The sequence below is a fragment of the Thunnus maccoyii genome, chromosome 10, assembly GCF_910596095.1.
Source record: "Thunnus maccoyii chromosome 10, fThuMac1.1, whole genome shotgun sequence".
Taxonomy (NCBI): domain Eukaryota; kingdom Metazoa; phylum Chordata; class Actinopteri; order Scombriformes; family Scombridae; genus Thunnus; species Thunnus maccoyii.
In genome coordinates, this window is record NC_056542.1 from 16,247,920 (window position 1) to 16,258,790 (window position 10,871).

The 10,871-nt window shown below is 41.0% G+C and overlaps 1 protein-coding gene across 1 annotated transcript; it reads right to left on the bottom strand.

Annotated features, from left to right (window-relative positions):
* Positions 1 to 1,615: 1,615 nt before the first annotated feature.
* On the bottom strand, positions 1,616 to 10,100 carry she (Src homology 2 domain containing E). The gene is made up of 6 exons (XM_042424157.1): positions 9,102 to 10,100; positions 8,483 to 8,609; positions 6,036 to 6,290; positions 5,428 to 5,794; positions 3,696 to 3,815; positions 1,616 to 2,838 (listed from the first exon to the last, which is right to left on the bottom strand). The coding sequence occupies exons 1-6, from the start codon at positions 9,540 to 9,542 to the stop codon at positions 2,646 to 2,648; spliced, it is 1,503 nt and encodes a 500-aa protein (XP_042280091.1). The 5' UTR covers positions 9,543 to 10,100; the 3' UTR covers positions 1,616 to 2,645.
* Positions 10,101 to 10,871: the final 771 nt, after the last annotated feature.

Below are 10,871 nucleotides of genomic sequence, written 5' to 3' on the forward strand. Positions count from 1 at the left end.
ATGTGCTGTACAGTACAAAAAGCATATTAGCTCCAATTTACAACAATTAAATGTTGATTACATATTTATGCATCAGCCATAATAGTGAAAATAATACAACATTGACATTATACTACATAATGGGTAATTTTAATAATTTTAGTACATTTCATATTTGTGTGTAGTTTTGAATGCAGGACTTTTATATGTAACAGAGTATTTTTAGATTTTAGTGTTGCTACTTCACTAACTTAATTCATCACAAAATAGTTACAAGATGTCCATGATGCAGAATGATAGAAATTATGCATATGAATAACGTTAGAAGCCAAGAAAATTTCAAGCATATGAGATTGGATGGAGACCAAATTCAACATTCCCAAAAACAGACTGACAAGCACTGGAAGAATCATGCGTCCGACACCCCAGGCTTCCTGTTTGTTTTGACCTACTTTGTGATTTAATTAAGAGAACATAGAGAACTAACCACAACAGATCACACGGATGGAAGGAGGGGTGACGGTTAGCAGTGTCTGTTGTTGTGTAATGCCATTTGTGACACTCTGGGTAGCAGGATGGCCAAGATTAGAGATGGCTCCCCCTTAAAACCTGGAAACCTGGGTGCAAATGCATGCAAAAGTGCGAATCTGCCTCATTGAAGTGTCTTTGAGCAACAGATATATTTGTTCTGGAGTCGACTCTGCGCTTTGACCCCCTGACGAGGGGTCATGCAATCAATAGAGCCCTACAAAAACCTGATTTGTGCGCTGACAATAGAGTTGAACTACTTAACACTTACTAATTTCTGGCACTTCTCTGCTCTGACATTACATGTTGCCACTCTCCATTCACAAACCAAGCAGGCTATTCTGTGGGGGAGTTACATTGCTACTATGGCCACGGTTATTCATAGCTCATTTTATATCGCAGTCTGTCTCTCCTCCCTCTTTTCTCTTCTTTCTCTCTCCTCTCTCTCCTCAATCCCTGTAGAGATGGCCCAACCTCACTCTAACTAATCACCATGGCAACCTGGTAATCCCTGAACAGAAAAATTCTCTCTCTATCTCTCTCTCTCTCTCACACACACACACACACACACACACACAAACACACGCAACAGGACTGCGTGCACACATGGGCGCACACATGGGAACATTCACACTTTCTCACACACACTCACACTTACACTCTAAGTGATGCAAACCAATACACAGGTGTTTACTGGTAAGGCATATCTTGCCACAAACATGTGCTTCCATGCACCATTGTGGGGATAAAGCTTATGTGTGTGTTGGCGAGGTTTTAAATACGCCACTGTTTGGGGGGAAAAAAAAGGTTGTGTGAGTAAATGCTATTCGTTTGAACACTATTTATGTTTGCGTTTTGTACGTGCGCTCATATGTGTGCTCACGTTTGAATGTGTGAGCATGTGTGAGGTTGCGTGTGTGTGTGTGTGTGTGTGTGTGTGTGTGTGTGTGTAACTGTGATTAATTTCACACTCAGGTCAATGGTTTTACAGCTACATGAGAAAAGCACACAGATTCATTCTGGTTAGATTCTCATCTCTGTTTCCCCTGAAACCTTGCTTTGAATGTTGCTACCAGCTTGTCCATTAATTAAAATGGTTTATCTTCAGTTAAAATCAAATTTCCTTTATTTACTGAATAAATGTCTTACAACAACAATATACAGCCCACATCATGGTGTGGTTGAAAAAAAATCTTGGCAATATCCAACAGTCACTTCATACATACATCATATATTTAGGGTAAAGCAGGTCGGTTCATTCACAATAAGTAAGATAGCTTTTTCATAACCTCATATTTAGATTACAGCGAGGACACATGAATTGACATGATATTCACATATTTATTTGCACACTTAAACATTTTTGCTGACTGGGTACTGTAATGTTATAAGACCCCTCCCACTACACTAATTCTAATCATCTAATCAATAAAGCTCCTTCTCTCGACAGACAGAGTGGTTGGCAAATGAGCCTGATTTTCAGGATAGATCGATAGGCTGATTGACATGTCAGATGAATGAATGAATATACTCCAATCAGGTGTATTGATCTTACAGACCAAAGCCTAACTGACAGGCATGGTCATCGACTATTTCAGCACCTCTGTGTAAAGACATGAGATTATAAGCCTCTGCACCTACTTTGAAATTTAAAATTGGTTATAGTAAGTGCAGTGCATTGTTTCAGGTATTGTGGAGATCAATTTGATTTGCATGGTATTGATGGTCTATAGAGTCAATGGACAAAACAATGGGCAAATACACTCGGCAGTGGAAGAAGGAATGGTTTTCCTGTATCTATAAATACATTCAATATAGCTTGTGTGTGCCTGCTGGTGTATGTTTTGTTGATTTTAGATTGAAAACAGGCAGCACTGTCATCGTGGTTATTGTAGTATCTGATTTGACCACTAGGTAGCGCATGTAGACGGTGCAAACATGCCCAAAGTTAACATATAAACTTATTAAAGTAGTACACAGGTGAATCCAAAGCAGCACGTCTTTGAGTATGTGTGTATGCACATGTATTAGCAAGTTTATGTGTGTGTATCTGTGCGCATTTGTGCATATATGTGTCATACATGTCTCTGCCCGTGTGCATTTGTGTCCCAATGTGTTGTGTTTGTCCTCTATGCATGTCAGTGTGACCTGGGCACAGGATGCTGCAGGGTCATGTGCTCTGCTCCAGTGAAAGGCAGTCTGTGCGTGTGGTAGTGGTGGACCAGCTCAGGGATACTGGAGAAGACACAGCTACTCTGATCCAGTGTGTAGCCCAAGCCCTTACTGCTCTTGGTCTGGGCCACAATGATGTGCACACAACTCTGGCTGGTCCTACACAGGAAACAGAGAGAGAGACACAAAATATTGTCAGCTAAAATACCATCAGAAGCAACAGGCTAGCAAGTAGAAGTTACATAACCCCAGTTACAGCTAAGAATTATAAGATGATGAAAAACGGAAGCATTATATAGATTTTGTAATTAAAGAATTTGCTCTTTTATCTGTCTTTCCCTAAATGAGGCTGTGCGTTTTCCCAAGTTCAGTGGATGTGTAAATGGAGTTAATGATGTGGACTCTCAAATGAATGAGCAGCGTACAACCAATGTGCACTCAGGCGTATGCACACACACGCGCACACACACACACACACACACACAATTCTCCTAAAGAACCTGTTCCTGGCACACTTATCAGTAGTGTCTACTCCACAAATGACACACATCTCATGCATGAACGCCTTACAGATTGCCACGATAATGCCAGATACTCTAGCTCCTTAGTGATATCATAAATATAGTCAAACAGGGTTGAAGGCAAAGCACCAACACCTAAATATGTTATATGATGTTTTTGAAAATTGATGCATTCATATCTTGTCTTTTAAATACACTACCTAACAGGATAAGTGCCATGATCATGCTTATTTTTAACTGCCAGGAAGACATGTGGAATAATAAAAGGAAAATAAAAATCAGGGAGCTATATTTTAGATTCTCAATGACACTATTGTAACCGAAATAAAACTGAGATCATGATGCGGCGAAACAAAGGGGGATAAAAATAGCACCATAAATAAATATGTACACGTTGCATTATAAAGCGTGCATGTACTGTGCTCAACAAACACACACACACACACACACACACACACACACACACAAAGGCGAAACACACATCTGTACACTCACTTCAGAGCGATGGAGTACTTGCTGGTTCCTGATTCGCTGTCTCTCACCAGGAAGCTGGCTTCCCTGCAGCGCTGCAGCTGAGCCTCAGCCTGCTGCCGACTCACACTGCCATGGTACCAGCTTGGAGAGGCGAGGGAGGGAGGGAGAAGGGGAGGGGGGGGGGGGGGGGATGCAGAAAGAGACAGAAGATCACTGACATATAGCACGGTGACATATGGAGATAAGTCAGATGTCAACTTAATGATAGGTGATGATGGTGAGAGAGAGAGAGAGACAGAGAGAACAGACAGACTGACGGGAAGAAGGAAACAGGCTGACAAAGATTTACAGTCACCGTAAATCAGACAGACAGATTTATGTTGTGGACTGAACGCGTTTACAGTGTCAAAGGTGAACTTGAGAGGCCAGATAGATAAATAAATGCATAAACAAAATGCATGTGGCCGTGCAGAGGGTCGAGGGAGGCCTATTAGGACACAAGGTGGTGCTGACAGTGGCTACAGGCTAGAGCCATTTATAAACAGGCTGTATGTGGCCTTAATGCTAAGAGGCAAAACACACTGACATTCAACTACAACATGAGAGGAACAAATGCTAACATGCTCTGAGCATGTTCCTCACATGTTCCATTTGAACAGAAAGGCCATGCTTAGTGATATAAGGGAAAAGGAAGGTTTACAGTTGAAATGAGTCCCTCCTGTCTATTCAATCAAACCTCACCTCAAGGGTGAACTCTGCATCCAGCACCTCATTCTGAGAGTGTGCTTCAGGGGCTGCTGCTGGCTTACACTCTCAGTAATATATGTCCAATTTCACTTAAAATTTCCTACAGTGCCATGTTTAATATATCATATATGACATTTTGGCCAAGAACACTGGCAGTGTGTGGACTGTATTTGACCTTGTGAGCCATCAGATCAAATATTGATGTAAATCTGCTTGATTGCTTTACAACTTTCATTAAGGGAAAATTAATTGGCAGCCAACACTGAAGAGTGCAGTTTTTCCAGTGCAAACATAACTAAATCTTTCTGTGTTTTTACAGGCCGGGGGGAAAGGACTTCCAATTTACTCTGTAGAGTTTATGATAAATGTGGTGTTCATTTTGTTAAGTAATAACAATACAATGTTTCAGCCCTCATTTGTTTAATTAGCTCTACTCACTAATCTTGTTCAGGGTTGCAGGGGACATTGTTGTACATCGCAACATGCCGGAGGCAGGATAGGCAGGAGGCCATCACAAGTCTATCAAAAGTCTGATATATAAATGGAATAACACTTTAAAACTCTGGCCTTGTGGCATTTTAGAGTTTCCAATTCATATGACCTGCATGTCTTTATACTGTGGGAGATGCCTGGATTTGAACCCAGGACTTATTTGCTATATACAGAGCTACGTACTGTATGTATGTTTAAATTTATCAAATTAATTGTTGTTTATACCAAGGTATGTATATGTATAATTTAAAAATGCATCGCCATATTATTTCTTAGTCAGCAGGGTCTACTAATTCTTATACAATAATGTAATATAGATTCAAATATTTTCAATTTTTTTGCTAATACTTACCTTTTGAGTCTCTAATTGTAAGTGTTTATATATATTTTTTTAGAAAGTGTCTGTTGAGTATAATAATCAATTCGGGCATACTTTCCCCTTTGTCATGTTGCCTCTTTGCCTATAAAAAGGAGGTATAATTCCAATGTCCGGATATGTATTCTCTCTTCTTACCTCTGCTTCTCCAGCGGCAGACTGGGCTCCACTTTGGCTGCCTCCCCATCCAGTGGGGCTCCAGGGGAGGTAGGGGAGGGAGGTGAAAGTTTGTTTGGGCTGGAGGAGGGTGAGAGTGGTGAGAGTTTGAGGGTGGGGAAGGAAGGAGAAGGGGGTGTGAGAGGGGAGAGTTTGAGAATAGGAGAGGAGGGAAAGGAGGGAGAAGAGGAGGAGGACGGGGAAGAGGAGACAAGTGTTTTGTGGTTCCAGCTCTTCTGTCTCAGGGTATGTTGCTGCTGCTGCTGCTGCTGCTGCTGCTGCTGCTGCTGGCGGCCTGAGATTGAACCATTCTCTTTACTGGGAGAACAATCCACTGCCTCAAATTGAGCTGAAGGAAACAGGAGAGACAATATCGACCGGTCATGATAAAATTCTATCAAAGCGTGCCAGAGCTACCAAAGTAAACACATCTCTGGAAATTGATTCAGCGGGATTGTTTTGTTTCCTCTCTAAAGCAAACATAAAACTGTTGTGGCATTACTGTACAAATAAAACTCATAGCATCCTTCCTCCACACCCTAACCACCCCACCCCCACCCTTCCCATCATCCCATTCTCCCTTTCTCTACCTGACAGCGCTCTAACAATGTCCTCCTTTCTCCACTCCCAGGGCAGTTCGTACTCTCCAGCGGGACGGACGTCAGACTCTGGCCGTGTGACAGGGATCCACACCCCCTCACTGTCGCCCTCCAGTCCGCCCTCATATGGTGTGTCGTAGATATTTGGAGGCGTGGGCTTGCTCTCCTCTCCTTTCCCCTTTCTCTGGCCTCGGTCCAGGAGAACACACACTTTCAGGAGGTCTTTGGAGCCCCGTCTGCGAACCTCTACAGCAGAACAATCATGTGATTAGTTACTTTTAATGTGTAGATGATTTTCACTTGTCTCTCATTTGATAAAGCAGTTAGTAGTAGTGGGATCTAACTGAGTACATTTACTTAAGTACTGTACATAAGTTGCTGCTATTTTACACTTAAACTCCACTACATTACAGAGGGAAATATTGTTTTTTTTACTCCACTACATCTATTTGACAGCTATACTTACTAGTTATTTTGCAGATGAATCTTTTACATACAAAACATATGATCAATCTATAGAATAAAATGCATGGTTATAAACAGTAACTATATAAAGTACTTAAAATTATCAACATGAAAATACTATTTACATGTTAATGCATTCATAATATTACAGTCTGTATATAAATTGTATGATTATGTTATTAAGATATGAATTAACTTAAACTTTTGAAACTTTAAGTACATTTTTCTTATGATACTTCTCTTTTGCTTATGTAAAAATTAGAATGCAGGACTTTTGTTTGTAATTAAGCATTTTTACTACCACTACTTTAACTTAAGTAAAGGTTTTGAGGTGTGCCCTGGTAGCCTACTGGTTAAGATGCACGCCGCATAACCACACCATCTAAGGTTTGATTGCAGCCATGGACCAGTCTGTCTGCACTTTTGACTGTCAAATAAAGGCAAAAATGATGTTAATGTTGTGAATACTTCTTTCACCACTGCCAGTCACTGATGTTGTATCAATGACTAGTTATGGATCTGTTATCTAGGTAAAAATCGCAGGAGTTACCCTTTCAGCTATAGTTAGTATCCATTAATCTACCTCAAACAAATTCAAACAGTTTATGGCAAAGTAAGAGCTTTTCCTGTACATACTGTATAATATTCGGTTCTATAAAATGGTCTGAATGTGTTGACTTGGTATCCTATCAATAATGTAAGTGTGCTCTCCCATTCTGGTGTGACCTTTGATGAACCTTGATATTATTTATGTGTAAAATAATTAAATTATGATACATAATTAATATTAATAATAAAACAAAATCATTCTGATAAATTATTATCAGGTATGCACGTCTAGCAAGGTACCCAAAATTCATTTGCATGGTTGTGTACCATCTAACACGTCACATAATCTTTGGCAAAAAGTATTTGTTATGACAAGTGGTTACATATTTCGGGGGAATTTGACTTGTTGTGTTTCTTTGCTGTCCGACAGGTAGCCTGTGTGTCTGCACTATTGTGTGACCAAACAATGGAGTTACAGGAAGAAAAGGTCAACACAGCTGCTGATTGGCTGACTGGCTAGGCCACTTCCTGACTGCTGGGAAGTGATTGGGCGAGACCGGGGGGTGGTGGAGGGGACCTGTAGGTTTTGCGGTGGGGTGAGGGGGGTCTTTCGATTCTTTTCACACATAAGCAACCATAAAGTATTATGTGTGTGTTTGTGTGTGTATGTGTGTGCGCACTTGTCTATGTGTAGAGGGGGGGCACTGGGGCCAACTTCCTATCAAGAGAATGGGGCAAAGGAAACAGAGGCAGGAGACAGGAAGTTGGAAGAGGAAGCTGCACCCATTGTCCCTGCACAACACTGTTCCTATAGCAACCGCCAGCGGGGAGGGAAGTCAGCGTGCAGACTGAGGGTCTACTTTGGCTCTGAGTCCCTTTAAAATGTCCCTTTAGGAAGAATGTGAGATAGTGTGGGTGCAAACAAACTGAGCTTAAGTGTGTAAAAAGTGCTCCTTGGCTTGCATAATATTATGGACAGAATTATAAACTTCACAAGCTTGTACAAGCTGAAAGTGCTTTAAGAGATAAATAAATGTTGTCAGCAGTCAAACTGCAGTCCAGACACCACTTATCTTAATCAAATGATGGTTTGATATATTCAGATCTGCTATATCTCAAGAAGGTCTTGACAATGTGATGTTGTAACAGGCAGGGAAGCTATTTGGGCTGTGCATCTCTGTCATGTATTTGCATTTTTTCCTACATTCTACAGTCAACATTTCTGCCTTTACTTCAGATTTTTCGTACAGCACATGAATATGACTTATTGTCTTTTTAAGGGCAATCTCTAAGAAAACAGAGCAGCGCTGAATCAAAGACAGACTGGTTTGAAACCAGGAAGCCAAATTGGTTCTTTTATAATAACCAGAAACTGTAAGAGTTGAGCAGGGGGACTGACCCTGAACCCTGCTTTCTGACCTCACCCGTGATGATGACCTGGGCGTCATAGGGCTCCATGTAGCCATCATTCATTCCTGCTCTCTCGGCCTCTCTCTGCTCCTTGGTTTTCTCTGCATCGAAAGGATCTGCATAGTCCTCCAGGATAATCAGCTGTGAGAAGGAAATAGACAAGTCAGAAAGCACAATGCTGGGCTGCTACCTATTCAGATGTTACTTTTATGTGGAGACAACAGGGCAGGAGGGGAGGGATCAGTATGTGTCTCTGTGTGGTGTCCATGTCTGAGTGACAAGTAATGAAGGAACAAGCGGAAATACTTGTGCAAAGAGGTCAGCGCATTGTGTTTGTTCGTTTGATCTGACACAATGTAGTGAAACTGCATTGTGTTCTTTTGAGAGCGATGGAAACTGAATACAGGGTTATGAACTGAGATGGGAAGGGAAAACACAAAGGAAAGCAATGACCTCAAGCCCACAATGAAATTTCTGTTTTGCACTTCATAGTGACTTTTAATCAGCATGCAGCTATGACCACCTCTGTCTGGTTTGGTTTGATTCTAAATAAATAGCAGATGAAATATTAAGATCAAAGGTTGGTGCATGGGGTTTGCATTAGCTTTGTTTCCATCCCCAGGAGTTACTCACCGTTGTTTTAATGTCAGACTTTCCCTTCTCGCTCTCGGCCATCTTCTGTTCACTTATCCCGTTGAGTTTGGGGGTCTTGTCTTGCTTGTCCACTTTGATCATCCTGCTGATGTACGCTTGCGCCAGACTAGAGGTCCTGACCGGACGGTTCTCGTCTGATGTCTCGACCTTGGAGTTCTTGCGACCTTTTCCAGGTGTGAGACTATCCCAGACTGTCCCACCAGAGCCTGTGTTGTTACGGCCCAACTCTGTAGCCGAATTTTTCCTATTTCTCCCTGCCAATAGACCCCCCACTCCACCATCTTTACGTTGATTTCCTTTCAGACTGTCTCGAGAAAATGAAGGTTTTGGTCGTGTTTGGGGACCAGATTCGGAGGCCGAGCGGACCCGTTCATTTCCGTTCTTCAGGTTGATAGGGAAATCTCTGAACCACTTTGCCATGATTGTCGAAGTATTAACTCTTCTCACAGATTTAAAACTTAACAAATCTCTTGTCTTTCACACGCTCTTGCATTAGCTGCCCTTCGAGGATTCAGCTATTTTAAATTTCAACCGTGCGCAACAGCACCAACTTTACGCACAAATATTTTACGCACGCCTCAGTTGAAGTGATAGTGGTCTGAAATTACAAGATTCTCTTCAGCGTCTAACTCAGATAAGCCCACTTTATGGTGTTAAACTGATTTCTAGCGTCTGAATCTCCCTGACAACTTCTGATGCGTCTTGGAAGTCATTGGCCGGTGGCCCTTTGTTGCTGTCACCCTGCACCTGCAGTAACAACTATCCCTGCAGTTTGAAAAGTAGCCTCTGCAAAGCGTAAACTCGAAAAAATTGGAAGTTTTTCTTTGAACCCAGTAAAGATCCCATTCCCGGAGTGTGAGATGATGCGTCCAGTTTGTCGACCAAGCGAAGTGATGAGACTGAGAAGAAAGTTGTGTGCGCAGAATGTGGGATGTCGCTGGAGTTTGGGGAGTGGCTGTGGGGACTGGGCGGGTTTCTGAACTGGATCATCTGAAACTTCCAGGCTTTATCATTAGTGGTCCAACGTCAGTAAACGCCTGACATTAAACAAAATAATGATCCAACATGAGAAAGTTACGAGTTATTACGCAGTTTGAAAGTTTTGACATGTCCTTTTGAAATGTCAATATTTTGCAGTGCATTGTACTACAATTAAAATCACATCTGGGGTACTCATTGGAGGACATCTGCAGAGAACTAGGAGTCAATAGGAGTTACCCATGGTCTAATTTGTTTGAGCACGGTTTATTGTAATTTACAATGTAACAATCTATATATTGTAATAAATCTTAATCTAATGTGAGCTCTGAATTCATACAGTGGACCCCTCTAAAATACATCTTACTGACTTTTATTTATTTATTTTTATTGTTTATTTAACAGGGGCAATGTACATTTTTTGCACCAGAAATAGCTAAAAGCTCGTTTTATTTATATGTGACTGGGTACTTTTTAAATGAGCTATGGTAGATTGGTAAAATGCCTTTTTTAAATTAGTTTTTCTTTTTATTCAACTTATTCATCCTTCATGGAAATTAAAAATCCCTTTCTCAAAAGTGTGCTTATTGATATTAATCAAACCTAGCAGCATAAAACAGACAAAATCAAAATCAAACAGAAACTGAAATTTAGAATAATGGACACAATTACTAAAACAAATCATGTGAAAGATTGCATCCTTGAAACAACCTAAATATCACATTAAAACAACCATATAATCACTGATAATGAGCAAAGTGTCGATAAAGT

Excerpts from the sequence above, each read along its gene's own strand:
- she (XM_042424157.1), bottom strand. The coding sequence starts at position 9,542 with ATGGCAAAGTGGTTCAGAGATTTCCCTATCAACCTGAAGAACGGAAAT. Across the intron at positions 6,291-8,482 it reads CGCCCAGGTCATCATCACGG|AGGTTCGCAGACGGGGCTCC; the intron begins GTGAGGTCAGAA and ends GTTCTGCTGTAG. Across the intron at positions 2,839-3,695 it reads AAGTACTCCATCGCTCTGAA|GACCAGCCAGAGTTGTGTGC; the intron begins GTGAGTGTACAG and ends TTTCCTGTGTAG.